At 58.0% G+C, this 15,008-nt stretch overlaps 1 protein-coding gene across 2 annotated transcripts in view; it reads left to right on the top strand.

Moving 5' to 3' along the window:
• The first annotated feature begins 894 nt into the window (after positions 1 to 894).
• The window catches only part of TOX2 (TOX high mobility group box family member 2), a 142,673-nt gene continuing 128,559 nt past the window's right edge, over positions 895 to 15,008 (top strand). For both annotated transcript variants that reach the window (XM_056121738.1, XM_056121737.1), the window contains exon 1: positions 895 to 1,035. In XM_056121738.1, the coding sequence (XP_055977713.1) occupies positions 937 to 1,035 (99 nt within the window). In that variant the 5' untranslated portion in view covers positions 895 to 936. The remainder of the gene's footprint in view (positions 1,036 to 15,008) is intronic.

The raw sequence follows: 15,008 nt of genomic DNA, 5'->3' as shown, positions 1-15,008 counted from the left end.
CGGTTGCCCGCTGCGGAGGGGGTGGGGGACTTTCTGTTGGTCACTTGGGGAGAGCGAGCCGAGCGGGCCTGCTTACACGTCGGCACCAAAGCGAGAGCCGTCCCGTCCTTCCCAGGCTGCAAGAGGCCGTGGGTGTATGTGTGTGTGTGTGGGGTGGGGGGGGGGAGGTACAGAATCTGCACCCGTTCCTCTGAACTTCACTTTCCAGACCACTCTTCTTGTTCATTCAAGGGTCCGGGACCTGCCTTCTGGCCGAGGCTTCCGCCCGGGCTCGCCTGGGGTCGCGGAGCCCCCTCACCTGTCCTTCACCGTGGGCACAGGTGCTCGGCTCGTGTTTGCCCACGGAAAGTGAGAGTTGGGCGCAGTGCTCCCCGCCCCCTCCCCCCTCCGAGGTGACTCGGAGAGGGACACGGAGGGAGGGCATCTAGGATCAGACCCAGAGAGAGGCTGGGCCGCGGCGCCCCCCAGCCCGGGAAGGTCTGCGCCCCTCTCCAGGGTCCCGGTCCGCCCCCGACCCCCACCTCCCGCTGCGCGGGGGGGCTCCGCCGCGCCCTTAAATTGCGGGGGCGGGGAAGTGTCCCACTTTTGGGGGGAGGAGTGTCGTAGGGGCTTGGCCCTCCCGGCTCTCTCATTCCAAAAGGCGCCGTCCGGCCGCGCGCGCAGCCCCGGCACACCCCGGGGGGCTGGAGGGCGCGGGAGGTCCGCCCGCCCCGAGGCGGGAGCTGCACCCCCCGCGCGGCCGCCCGGGGCCCTCGGCGGCTCCCGAGGCCGGAACAATAGCGCGCGCGGGCGGGGCGGGGCGGGGGCGGGGTGCGGGGCCTGGCACCGCCCCCGGCCCGCCCCCCGCGCTCGCACACCCGCCCGCACACGGGCTCCCACCCGCCGCCAGCCCAGGCACTGCCCGCGGGAGCCGCCGCCGCCGCCGCCGCGCCCGCCATGGACGTCCGCCTGTACCCCTCGGCGCCCGCGGTGGGCGCGCGGCCCGGGTCCGAGCCGGCCGGCCTGGCGCACCTGGACTATTACCACTGCGGCAAGGTAGGCGGGGGCCGGGCAGCGGGCGAGCGGCGGGGCCGGCCCGCGCCTTCGGGCCCCGCGCGTCCCGGGCTGCAGCGCGGGGCCAGCCGTCCTCCCGGACCACCGGCCGGCCCGGGGCCGCACGGGTGTGCTTGCGTGTGTGTGTGCTTGTGCATGTGTGTGTGTGCGTGGGTGTGCGCGCCAGGGGCAGGCGCACGGCCCGGCCCCGCCGACGGGCACATGCCACGCACACCTCACCCGCGCGCGCGCGAGGTGATACCCCCGGCCCGAGTTGTGGGGCTTCCAGGCAGAAGTCCCCCGACAGCCCTTCCGACGGCGACGCGGTGACACGCACCCTCACCCAGGCCCTCCGGACAGACTGGCCCAGCGGCCACCCACCCGCACACGCACACGCGCGCGCGCGCGCGCCACCCTGCTCCAGCCCCGTCTCGCCGCTCCCCCACCCCCCATACCCCCCACTCTCCCCGCACCCCACCCCCACCCCCGGCGCTCTGACAGCCAGTCGCGATCAGTCGCCCACGCACACACCCTGTCACGCTGCCGCAGACGAGGCGCCCAGCCGCCCGCCAGCGAGGCCGGGCACCCCGTGGGCAGCCCCCCTCGGCTGTCACGCCCGGCACACAAAGACGCTCCGACAGTCACACGCGCTCGCGCCCTCGCCGGGGTGGGGTGGGGGGACTCACGCCGGGGCACCCTGGGGCGCGCGGTCCAGCGCGCCGCGGAGACCCTCGGACTCGCTCGATGTCCCGCAGAAGGTCCCCCCCCTCCCCCGCCCAGTCTCCGGCCCGCCCCTCCCCCCACCGGGCCGGCCACACGCGCGCGTCGGGGTTTTTAAGTTCCCGGCACCGCGGCGCGCGCTGCTCGGGCCGCTCACTAATTGGCCGTCACTGCCCGGCGGGGCTTCGGATTCCGAGTTGGCAGCGGCCAATCGAGGGCTGTCCCCCCACCTCCTGGGCCCCGTGAGCCGGCGTCCCTGCAAGGCCCGGGCTGCAGTGAAAGACAGCGACCTCCCACCCACCCCACCCCCTCTTTTATTCCGCCGCGACCGCCGTTCCCATCCCCATCCAGGTCTCCTCCTGCGTCCCACTGCGCGCGGGGAACCCCGCACCCCAAGTCGTCTGTTCCGGCTCCCGGTGCGGACCCCCCCCAACACAGCCCGGGACGGCTGGGAACCGCGGCGCCGTCGGCTTCTTGCCCCTCTTTCTGCGCCGAGGGAACTTTCCAACTTAGTTCGGGGCTCAGACGCCCCGTGCGCCCCGCGGCTTCTGCGCGTCCGTCCGGGCCGGGCCGGAGCCGAGCGCGGCTTTTCGTCACGCGGAGCCCGGATTGAGCCGCGCGCGTGGGCTTCCCCGCGGCCCTGGCGCAGACGCGCGGCTTCGCTGGCGCTGCGTGGTGAGTGCGCATCGGATGTCGGGGTCGGCGGGCCTCACGGGGGGTCCCCCAGCCCGCTCCGGGGGGGAAGGGGATTTTTTTTTTGTCAAATGGCTGGGTGTGGGGATGTTGCGGGAAAGGGGGCGTCCGTCGGGGCCACCCGGGCCGGGCCTGGCTGAACGCATCCTCGGACCCCGGGGAGCGGCTTCTGGACTTGGAGGGGATCGGAGCGCGCCGTAGATTCCTCCGGGGCTGAGATCTGGGGCGCCCCCGGGCCCGGGGGGCGGCCTGAGCCGGGGTGCGGGGAGTGGGGCGGTGGCGGCCGGCGCGCTTTTCCTCTGGGGAGTGGGGGTGCTGCAGCTCTTTTGTCCGGAGACCCGCAAAGTTGGAAGCCCGCGGTGGAGAAGGCAGGTTCTCCCGCTGCTCCCTGGCTGGTGGAGGGAAAATTGATTAAAAGTAGCGAGCGCGGCGTCTTGAGCGGGAGGAAGGCTGGCGTGGGGCACTGGCTCCATCTTCTGCCCTTGGCTCTGTTTTTTTTTTCTTTTTTTCTTTTTTTTTCAAATATGAAGTTGGCCTGGTTCCAGCCTCTGGTTGGGGGGCACGTTTGGTGGTGGGGAGGGTGAGGTTCTTTGTGCCTCACAGTCTGCCTTGGGCAGGGATGGGGGGTGGGGGGTGCCTCTTAGCCCCGGATGCTTCTCTGGGTTGTGGTGGGGTCTCTGTGAAGTGGGCAGAGTGGGACTTCGGGTTAGAAGCCTGGGGGTCCAGCCGCCGGAGGAGGCCCCTGTTTTAATTCTGAGGCTCGGAAAGCTCTGACTCAGCACCTCGGTCCTGGCCTAGGGGAACTGCGCAGGGAGAGAGAGAGAAACCAGGGTTCCAGCTTCTGTGGGCGCTCCCGCGCATCCTGGCCGGAGGGAAAGGTGTGGCAGGTCCCCCCTCCCCCCACTCCAAGCCCAGAAAGGAAGCTCAGGCCTTGGGCTTGGAGGGCAGGGCAGCTTCCTTGCTGCCCGGGAGCCCATCTAAAGTGGACAGTTCCCTCAGCGCTACTAAGGGCTTGGAGCGGGGGAGAGCATGAGCTGACCATGGTGAAGGATTGGGGAGGGAAACACCCAAGTGACCATCCTTCCACTCGGTCACTCGCAGAACTGCAGGGGAAACTGAGGCACGTGGTGCCACAGCGAAAACACCTAGTGCCCCTCGACTAGAATGCAGAACCCAGGCGCTGCCTACCTGTGGGGTGAGGGTGGGGGTCAGTCCCTTCCCCCCACCCCAGGGTCCTGACAAGAGGCCTCAACCCACAGGGATCCAGGCCTGAGAAACACAAGGGCGAGTTTACCCTGGACATGCCAGAGAACCTCGGGGCAGTTGACCTGGAAGGGCCCCTGGCGACCGTTCCCTTGGCGACTGTCCCCTTAGCAATCCTGCACACAGAGATTTCAGCCTCTTTCAACCCAAGTCGTGAGCAGTGGCTGTTCTTTTGGTATCTTTTGTCTGAGAAAATACACAGTGACAAAAAGCTGTTCGGCTTTCATTTCTGCTCTGAAAGGGACACGCATTTTTATTAATCACCAGCATATTAACGAGCGTCTGAGAAATAGCTTACCTGGCTCGAGGTATTCCTTCACGTGATAACCGTGTCAGATGAGCACAGGGGTTTGTGGCCTGGTGACCTCTAGGATTTCTGGTCCTAGGCTGGGAACCATGCAGGAGTCCCTCCTTCTTTGCGTCATGGAAAGGGAAACTGAGTCACGGGAGTGGTTCCATAGCAAGTGAAGAACACCGCAGAGACCCAAACCCCTTTCCTGACCCCCCCGCACACTGGTGTGTCTCTGTTCTCCTGGCAAGTCTGTCTTGATTTGTGGGTTCGAGTTGTTAAAAGTCCCTTCATTTGCATCTAGTCCAGGCCCTTTGTGGGTGGGGGCGGGGGTTGCCCAAGGCTCCCTGCCCACTGTGGCACATTGGCACACCCGGATTCAGTCAGTCTCCAGTTGTGGCTTTGCGACCTGGGACAGACGATTTTCTTTTTTTCACTTACTATGTTCTCCTGAGATATAGACTTATGTACAATAAAATGTAAATCTGAAACAAAGGTCCAAAGACAATGTTGTGGGAAAACTGATCCACACAAGTGAGTTGGGGGATGGGGAGGGAGGGTCCTAGGAACCCTGGGGAGAGGAAGGGGTACACTCATGATGAATGTGGTGTTAGAATTATGTGCACGAGAAACTATTATTAAAAGCACTGTAAACCATAGACTTTCAATTAAAAAACCTGGTAAAATGCAAGTCTTTTTTAAAATTTTAGTTTTCATAAATTGTTCACAATAATTGATTACATTCAATATTTCAACACCCATCCAAACACCATTACACCTTCCCACCACCATTTAAAACGCAAGTCTTAAGCTTCCCATTCTATAATCTTGGTAGCAACTCTCTCGGTGCAGATATGGGACGTTTCCATGACCTGGAAAGTTCTCTCATGATCCTTTCCAGCAAGTTCCTCTTCCTGCAATTTCTAAAGGATTTCTACGATCGGTGCCTTCAGTTCAGAATCAGTGTTTAAATTCTGGACTCTCATATGCAGCATGTGTATTTTTGTATCTTTAGTCTTCCTTGTCAAGCTAGTGATCCATGTTGTGTACATAACTGGTTTGTTCCATTGCTCAGTAATATTCCATTTATGAAGTATCGGACAGTTGCCTTATCTTTTTCACCAGATGATGGGAACTTAGGTTTGTTTTCAAGATTGGGGCCATTAGCCAAAAGGCCGCTATGAATAGTCTTAGCCAAGATTTTTCCGTGTGTGTGTGTGTGTGTGTGTGTGTGTGTGTGTGTGTGTGTGTGGTGTGTACTATAGCTGTGCCTTACTGCCCTCTTCTGGACAAAATTGCTTGCCTCTGAGTTTCAAGGGCCGAGTGAGGTGATGTAGCTGGTACAGTTCTTGGCACATACCTGCAATCCTCAGAGAGGGGCAGTATCACCACCAGGGACCTGCACCAGTAAGACAGGATCTGCATCTCTGTATTCTAAGCAGCTTTCATCCCTGATGCAAGCCCCCTTTAAAGCCTGCCTGGGTACCGTTTTCTGCAGGCAGTACTCCCTGGCTTGCTCTCTTTCCTCCCAGCTTCCCCAGCACTGGAGCTGCAGGGATGGAGTCGTAGAACGTGACTCTCTCAGGCCACGGACAGGAGCGCCTCTTAGATGCTGGACAGCTGTGCTCAGCCATCGATGCTACCACCGTGAACAACAGTGACTTCAGTTGCCACCCTCTGGAACAGGAAATGAAGGACATGTAGGCGAACTATATGGTGGTGGCACTGATGGCCAGGCAGCTCCGGAGAACAAAGAAGTAGAAGAGAACAGGGTTGCCAAGATTGGGGCTGACTTGCAGTTTTAAATTGTGAGGTTGGGGAAGGCCTTGTGGTCTAGACCAGTGTTTTTTAACCTTTTTTCCTTCCTGTGGCCCCCTTCCAACTTGTTTCCTTCCTGTGGGCCCCCTCAATCCAACTCTTTGACCCTCTAGTCTCAGTGGTCCCTCTCTGATGCAGTTTCCACCTGTTTTCACCTGGAATATCCAAGGGGCCCATGGGGGGTGGGGTGGGGTATGGCCCCTGGTTGAGAAATGCTTGGTCCCAACCAACATTTCTCCAAATACTGTTTGTTCATTTGGTGGCCAGAGGTGCTCAGGGCTTCTTCCTGGCTCAGGGACCACTCCCGGTGGGGCTTGGGGGACCATATGTGGTGCCCGGGATGGAACCCACCCCAGCCCACGTGCCAGGCCAGCACCTTACCCACTGTACAATCTCCAGCTCCCGTTTCTGAAATTTATGAACACATGAAGAATCATCTGGCAAGATTCAGCAAACAGGTTGAAGATTCAGCCCCCAGAGATTTGAATTCAATTGTTCTGGGCTGGGGGCCCGAGAATTTGCATGTCTAATGAGCTCCCAGGTGAGAGCTGCTGGCCCAGTGCTCAGCACTGCCTGCCGAGGGTTTGGTCGTCTCCAGGGCTTTGTGGCACAGACAGCCCCTGGCACCGTGCCTGGCCCAGAATTACTCAGTGTGTGCCAGTGTGGAGAGTGGGTGCCCACAGCTCGGGGTGCAGTTCCCCCCACGATGGGACCACGTCTGCTGAGTTCCGGAATGGGTGAATGGGTCTCCCTGTGAGGAGGACAGAAGTGTGGCCTGCTTGGCACCCCAGCGAGGGTTGGGGGTTGTCTCTTCTTTCTGCCAGGACACAGACGGCTGGAGGGAGGGGGGCGATCAGGGCCAGGCGGAAGGAGCCAGGCCTAGGACAGGGGATGCCCCATCTCAATAGAATCTCTTTCCTTATTTTTTTTTGGGGGGGTCACACCCAGCGATGCTCAGGGGTTACTCCTGGCTCTGCATTCAGGAATTACTCCTGGCGGTGCTTGGGGGACCATATGGGATGCCGGGGATTGAACCCAGATCGCCGCTTGCAAGGCAAATGCCCTACCTGCTGTATTATCGCTCCATCCCCAAATCTCTTCTTTCTTTTCTCTCTCTTCTTTCTCACTCCTTCAAATTCCTCCCTAATGCCAGCCTGAAAGGGGCTTCTGGGATCCCCTTTCTGTGCCCTCTCAGTGCCGGGCCGGGAGGGGCAGGCCAGCCCACCCTCCCTCCCCCCCACCCTTCGGACGCGGCCCCTCCCTCTGTCTGACGCTTTGGGGAGCAGGGCGGGGTCTTTCTCTGGGCCTCTGTGTCCTTCTCTGGGGGCTGGGTGATGGCAAGGGCATGCTTTCCTCTGCCACAGGCTAGCCTGGAGGGTGGGCAGAGAGTGAGAGAAACGCTGGGCACATCGTCTCCCCCGACTGGAGGGTCAGGGGCAGCAGGAAGAAGGGGATGCTGCTTTGTGGGGTGCAGGCCTGTAGGCTTTGTGGAGCTGGGCCCATTCTCCGTAAAGAGCTGGCAAATAGCTACAGAATAAATAAATGAATGAATGAATGACCCCACTGTCACGGGGCTTGAGGAACTGAGCGTCATCCTTTGGCTCTTGGAACCTGCAGACTTGGTGATGAGCACTTGGTGAGGAGCAGGGCAGGGGCTTAGGACCTGGTGGGGCCTGGAGGAAGGACCACAGAACGAGCAGCCCCCAGGTCTCCCTGCCGTGGGGCCGCCAGCCTGGGTAGTGTCAGGGCTGACGAAGATAACAGCAAGTTTGGGAACTGCAGGCGCATGGGAGGGAAGCCTGCCCTCACCAGCAGCCACCTCCCTGTACTTCAGTCTCCTCCCTCAGTGGCAGAAGGGACATGGGGACCCAGAGGGACACAGTCCAGGCGGGGCTGCCGGGAGGAATCGGGCTCTTGTGTCTGCTGTGCCCAGCCCCGTCAGGGACCCCTTTCATCCCGTGCAAGCCTCGAGACTTCAGTCTGAGGATTCCCTGTCTCAGCACCGGCCAGAAGAGGCACTTCCAGGCCTTGGCCCCAGAGCTGGTTTCCTGGGACTTTTGCTTTGAGGAGGCCTGGGACTGGGATGCTCCGGATTCTGCATGGGCTGGTGTCCTTTGGGCCTTTGTGTTTCCATCTTGAATCTGTGTGGGAGGAAAGGGCGACTTAGCAGGCTGAGAGGACAGACTCAGACGGCAGCTGTACCATCCACCAGGGCCCTTGTGACCTCATGTGTACCCCCCTGACAGCTCACTGGCTCTGTTGTCCTGCCTGATAAGAGGGAGAGAAACGTCTTCTCAGGCTGGTATTAAGGCCGTCCTCAGGCTAGGACTAAGGCTTTCCTCAGGCTGGGGCAAAGACTTTTCTCAGGCAGAGGTGAAGGCCTTTCTCGGGCTGGGGCTAAGACCTTCCTGAGTCTGACACAAAGGTCTTTCTTTGGCCGAGATGAAGGCCTTCCTCAGACTAGGGTGAAGGCCTTCCTTAGGCTGGGGTGAAGGACTTCTTCACGCCAGGGTGAAGGCCTTTCTCAGTCTGGGGTGAAGCTTTCCTCAAGCCGGGATTAAGGCCCTCCTCAGGCTGGAGTGAAGCCTTCCTCAGGCCTGGGTGAAGGCCTTCCTTAGTCTGAGGTGAAGGCCTTTCTCAGGCCGGGGCTAAGGACTTCCCTTAGGTTGCACCTCAGATGCAAGGGGCAGATACGAATGTTCTCTGTGATTTAGAGCAGCATCCCTGCCTCCGGCTCCTAATCTGGCATTGTGGCCCCAAGACTAGAATTGCTCCCGGGGGGGGGGTGTTGCATGCACTCCACAGGTTGTGATAACCTCCCTGGCCTGTGCCACTGATCCCTGGCATCCTCCCCGCCCGAGAATCCTGCTCTCCACCGACTGGTGCAGGAAGGCAAGCAGGGACCTGTGCCGGCTGTAGGGGTTTTATCCTGCAGCGCCCCCCCCCCCCCGACTCCCTCACGAGGCCACAGTGCTAATCAGATCTCATTTACACGGACCCAAAAACCTCTATGGCAATTCCCCCCCCACCCCCAGCGTGGAGTGAGAGCAGCGGTAAAAACATATGGTAACTAATTATTAGCTTAATGAGACATGGTAAATTGTAATTTGCGTCTTAGCGCAAGCATGTTGTAGAACACAGGATCATAAATTTCGACCAATTACCCCAGTGCTTAAACTTGCTGCTGTGCACGGGAGACTTCCGGTCACAGGCTTGTGGTTTCCAGTCGGGGAGGGGGGGGCGGACACACACGTGCACACGTGAGGCCCCTCCACCGGTGAAGGGGTTTGGGCAAGTCCCTTGCTGCGTGCCGGGGAGCCCGCGCTGGCCTGAAGGCTCTGGGGAGCAATCGGAGACTCGCTGCAAGATGAAAGGCCACGCAAATCTGTCATCTCCAGGCCCAGAATGCAGAGTCATAATGAAACAGAACTGTGTTTGGGGAAATGACAGCGCCCCTGCGGCAGAGTCTTACAGGAAAGAGGGGTTGGGGGTGGGGTGAGGAGGAGTGGGGGTGGGCTGGGGGTGAGGGAGGGGCACAGGGGAGTGAAGGGGGGAGGGCATTCTTTTTGTTTTTGTTTTGCGGGCACACCCGGTGATGCTCCTGTCCTCCTGGCTCTGCACTCAGGAATTCCTTCTGGTGCTCAAGGGACCACATGGGGTGCCGGGAATCGAACCCAGGTTGGCAGCCTGCAAGGCAAGCGCACTCCCCGCACTGTTATCTCTCGACCCATCATAGGCCGAGGGGGCAGCTAGTCCCAGGTGCCTGGGAGGGTGGTTCGGGGGTGTTGCCTTTTGGGTAGCTGGCACCAGGCTGGGCCACGATTGGGAAGTCTCAATTTGCTTCCTCAGACCTTGTCGGCACAGGGGGTTCTGCCGACCAGGAAAGCTGAGTGGCTTGTGTTTGGTTTTCCCTGGGAGGCCAGGGGTGCCATCAGACCCCCAGTTAGAAGGCTGACACTGGGTGTCCTGCTGGGTGTCCTACCCAGAGGCCCTGACTCAGCGGGTCTACGAGGGGCTGAGAACTTTCAGCTCTTCGGAAAAAAAAGCAGTTTCAGGATTTCTGTCGGCGAGAATGTGGGAGGACTCCCCCTCCCCAACCCACTTTGTCTTGAGATAGGAGGATGTATTATTTCTGGCTCAGGGCAGGTGGCTTCAGGCTCCGACCTGGCCAGGTGTCCCCGAGACGCCTGTCTTCTTCTGCCCCCTAGAGGTCATGGGGAGCATCTCCCTCACTTTGGCGAGAACCTTCCACGGGGGCTGGGCTGGCTCCCGGGAATTGTCGCGCTCAGAGACAGGGGTTGCCTGGCTTGATTCTTGCCTCTTCCAGTGACAGAGTGGAGGGAGTTCTCTGGTCTCAGGAGGGCCTGGACAGAGAACAGTTTCCAGGGTTGGGGGGCAGATCTGGGCCTGGCCACTGATCCTCCCAGAAACCGGGATGGGGGGAGGGGGCATGAAGGTATAGAAAGGGGAGAGTGTTGCCATGTCCTTTTGGAGGGGGGGGAACTAGTTTTCCTCTGGGTGTCTGGAAGTCAGGAGACGCCGGCTGAGGAGTGTCAGAGACCCCAGCCATTCTCTGAAGACTCTTGTGCGTCAGGCCGTGAGCAAGAGCAGAGTAGCCCCTTCCTCAGTGAAGGCCTGTGGAGATTTCTGAGACCCGAGGAGATGCCCCCTCAGTGTTGTTTCCTCAGCATTATAGCACAGCGGTAGGGCGTTTGCCTTGCGCGCAGCCAGCTGGGCCGAGCGAGCCGGGTTCGATTCCTCCGCCCCTCTCAGAGAGCCCAGCAAGTTACCAAGAGTATCTCGCCCGCGCAGCAAAGCCTGGCAAGCTCCCTGTGACATATTCGATATGCCAAACACAGTAACAAGTCTCAAAATGGAGACATTACTGGGCCCGCTGGAACAAATCAATGAACAACAGGGAAGACAGTGTTTGTTTTTGTTTGAGGAGATGCCCCACCTTCTAGGGGACTGTCCCAGAGTTCTCGCTGAGGGGCACACGTGTTCCTGGTGAGGGAAGGTTCCAGAACAGGCTCTGAGGGTTAAGGGACAAGCCTCTAGTCTTCCCTGGGTAAGGGACCATGGCTCTTTCTTTGGCCTGGAGATCTGCCGTGGCTCCTGTCCCCAACTGTCGCTGCATCCTCTCTTCACCTGCTCTGGCTCTCAAGGAGGTCAGAGGCAAATGAGTGGGCCACTTGTTGGCGGGACACAGGAGCTGGTGCCCATTTCCGGTCACTTGCCTGTCTTTTCCCTCCCTCTCTTGCCTCCTGCCATTCTGTTTTTTTTTTCTCACATTGATTTTGTTGCTTGCGAAATGCACGGAGACAGATTAGAATATGCAGGAGAGTGGGGGTCCCTCTTTGCCTCTCTCCCACTGCCTGCTTCTCATTCTCTCCCCAGAGTTCATCCTGAGGGGAGAATCCTCAGCCTTCTTCAGTTCACTGCGTTTCTAATATGCTTCCTTCTGCTATTCTGTAAACATTCTCTCATTTTCCAGAACTCTGTGTTGCTGTTTGAACTTATGTCACAGTGATCTTTATCATCATGATCACATCATACTTTTCTTCTTTCTCTTTTGTAAATTTTTTTTATGGAATCACCGTGAGATACACAGTTACAAAGTTGCCCATGATTGGGTTTCAGTTATACAATGTTCCAACACCCGTGTGTTCACCAGTGTACATTTCCCACCTCCTCCTCCTCCCCCCTCCCCCTTCTTCATCTTCTTTTTCTCTTCTTCCTCCTCCTCACCCCACCCCTCATACCCCCAAGTTGTACTTCTCAGGCTGCAGGCTAGCTCAGATGTCCAGTTGTCTCCCCTGCCCAGGGCTTGGGGCCCCTACTGCCTCAATTTTCCGAGGTTTAGGATTTTTAGGGGTGCAATTAGGAACATAGCTTTTTTTTCCCTTTTTGGGTCACACCCGGCGATGCACAGGGGTTACTCCTGGCTCATACCCTCAGGAATTACTCCTGGCGGTGCTCGGGGGACCATATAGGATGCTGGGGATCGAACCCAGGTTGGCTGCATGCAAGGCAAACGCCCTACTCGCTGTGCTACCGCTCCAGCCCCAGGAACATAGCTTTTCCAGAATTGTTGTGTTGTTTTCTGGGAGCTGAGCTGTTACATAGTCGGTCTGTCTCCTTAATTACTGGCACTTTCTCAGGGGTTTCAAAAACCCAGAACTGATTTCCTGGAGCCATTCACTTCCCACGGATGCAGCCAGCCAACCATTCGTCCATCTGAATGACGAATCTGTGTGAGGAGTACACACCTGTGTGTCGGCTTCCTTTCTCATTCTAGCCCCCTAGAAGAGAGAAGGGAAACTCTGTCGTCTTGAACAAAAAGCCCCTTTCACAGATTTTTTATTTATTTACTTATTACTTGGGTTGGAGCGATAGCACAGCGGTAGGGCGTTTGCCTTGCACGCAGCCAACATGGCCGACCCGAGTTCGATTCCTCCGCCCCTCTCGGAGAGCCCGGCAAGCTACCGAGAGTATCTCGCCCGCACGGCAGAGCCTGGCAAGCTCCCCGTGACGTATTCGATATGCCAAACACAGTAACAACAAAGTCTCCAATGGAGACGTTACTGGGCCCGCTCGAGCAAATTGATGAACAATGGGAGGACAGTGACAGTGACTTATTACTTATTTTCTTTTTGTTTCTGGGCCATACCCGGCAGTGTTCAGGGCCTGCTCCTGGCTCTGCACTCATGGATCTACTCCTGGCAGGGCTCCAGGGGCCAGATGGGAATGCCGGGATCAAACCCAGGTCGGCTGTGTGCAAGGCAAACTCCCTACCTGCTATGCTATCGGTCCAGCCCCTGGAATTTTATATTTTTAAGTTTAAAGCTATTTTATAAGTGGAGTCTAGAGTGGCTCAAGTTATTCCGAGTTTTTAAACTCACCTAGCCATGCTATGTCGGTAAGTCTTCATAAGAACAAAGGTAGAAGCCAGGCTCCCGTGGACTGACAGGGTAGAGAAGGGAGAGTGGGGGGGTCTCCTTAACTTATGTGGGGTACACCCAACACATGCTGAGGGAAGAGTGCAGAGGATACAGGGATGTGGGCCCAGTCCCACCTCCACATGATCAAGAGGAGTTCAAGTCTCAACAGCCAAAGGAACGGTGGAGCGTGTGTGCAAGACTGACCTGGGTTGTGCTGCTGAGCCGGATTCGCTTCCAACAAGTCTCTAAATCATTCCTGCAAACGAGGCCCAGCTTTGAGATGAGCACGTTTTAATTAACTGTCACATGCAGGCATTTGATTCAGCAAATGAAGTTTAAGGCTGAAAACCAAGACAGGAGGCCCAGGGGGGAGCACCTGCTCCCCAGAAGAGCCAAGGCAGGAACAGTGAAATCCCACGGGCCCCTCCAACCCACATAGGAGGTGCCTGCTAGCCACCCCAGAGACCACAGGTGAGAAGCAGAAAACACAGATCTGGAAGCATCTCGACTGCTTTGCTAGAACAATCTGGGTCTCAGTGGGCTGGAGCGATTGTACAGTGGGTAGAGCGTTTTGCCTTGCATGCGGCCAATTTGGGTTTGATCCCCGGCATCCCATATGTGTGGTCCCCCGAGCACTGCCAGGAATAATTCCTGAGTGCAGAGTAACCCTTAAACATCACCAGGTGGGACCCAAAGAAGCTGATTTAGGTCTCAATGTTCTCACCTACTAAAGGTGCTCCTGACACCATAGAGGAAGCCTGGGGTCGAGCCCAGGTAGGACACGGGCAAGGCAAATGCCCTCCCCACCGGGCTGTCACTCTGGTTCCTGGCACGGGGACTCTCTACGGTTCAACGGAATGTTCCAGAAGCAACTCTCGGCCATGATCTCAGAGCCGTTGGGCCACTTATGGCAGCTCCTTCAGGCTCATGATCCGGACAGTCAGCTGTAGCCTCTGCAGTCAGCCACTGGACAGCCGGGTCTCCTTTTGGAAGCTCTTTCCCCAGCCCTGTGCTCTGCTACCCACAGGTTATACAGGTGCACAGGGTCAGGGCTCACCTGGAGTGTTCTGGAAGCCGCCTTGGCTTCTCAGCTTTCTTCTGTATAGGACCCACATTAAAAAACAAAAAAATGGAGGGGGGGGTCACACTTTGCAGTGCTCAGGGGCTACTTCTGCCTCAGTGTTTGGGAATCACTCATGGAGGAGCTTGGGAGACCAGGCAGTGTCCAAGATGGAAGCTGGATGCAATGCATGTGCTCTACCCATTGAGCCACCTCTCTGGCCCCAGACCCACAACTCTCATAACAACTTCAGAGTCGTTCTAAGGACTTGTCAGTTGGGAGTCTCCACACTGAAGAGTCGAGCCTGTGGCTCAGCACTCGTTTACTTGTCATGTATGTCTGAGGCCCTGGCATCACACACACACACACACACACACACACACACACACACACACCCCAGAGGAGTCACCACACTTAGCGAAACCTAGAGCAGGATTTTTAGAGGATATATATCATTTATTTATGGTTCCTGCCAGTCTCGTGCACTTAGTGTCAGGTGTCGCTTTGCAAGGAGTTCCTCATAGCTGCATCCTCTCGGTTCTTGCATCAGATTTCTGGGTGAGTAAATGAAGCCAGTTAACAAAAGTGGCGTTGCCCCGCGAGGGGAAGAGGGCCTGGCTAGCCTGTGGTCCTGCTGACCCTGAAGGCGAGTGCCTTGGTGTCCTTTCCGGCTGGCTGCCTGAGGCTCTCACATGCTTGCCATCCTCACGTGCGTGGACACATCGAAGGCTTATCTGTCAAAGGAGCCACACAGACTCTGGCCAATGGGTAGACTTTGAAGTCCTGCTGTCTTGGACCCACTCCTGGGTTGGCAAACTTATTAAGAGTTTGTTCATTCATACATTCCTTCAGCCAAAGAACATTCGCTGTTGGGCTGGAACGATAGCGATAGCACAGCCGGTTGGGCCTTGCACGCGACCGACCCGGATTCGATTCCCAGCATCCCACATGGTCCCCTAAGCACCTCCAGGGGTAGTTCCTGAGTGCAGAGCCAGGAGCAAGCCCTCAACATCAATGGGTGTGAGCCGCCCTCCTCCCAAAAAAAGAACATTCGCTGTCGGCTATAGGCAGGGCTCTGTGGTCAGTGCCGGCCATGAGCGGTCAGTAAAGACCTGATTATTGAGGAGTCACTGTCTTCTTAGAGAGACAGGCAAACAAGAACGATTTTGAAAGGGTGCAGGTCAGGCTGGGA

This window comes from Sorex fumeus, unplaced genomic scaffold (genome assembly GCF_029834395.1).
Source record: "Sorex fumeus unplaced genomic scaffold, SorFum_2.1 ptg000044l, whole genome shotgun sequence".
In the NCBI taxonomy this organism is placed as follows: domain Eukaryota; kingdom Metazoa; phylum Chordata; class Mammalia; order Eulipotyphla; family Soricidae; genus Sorex; species Sorex fumeus.
Note: the sequence above shows the minus strand (reverse complement) of the source record. Positions and strands in the feature narration are given on the sequence as shown.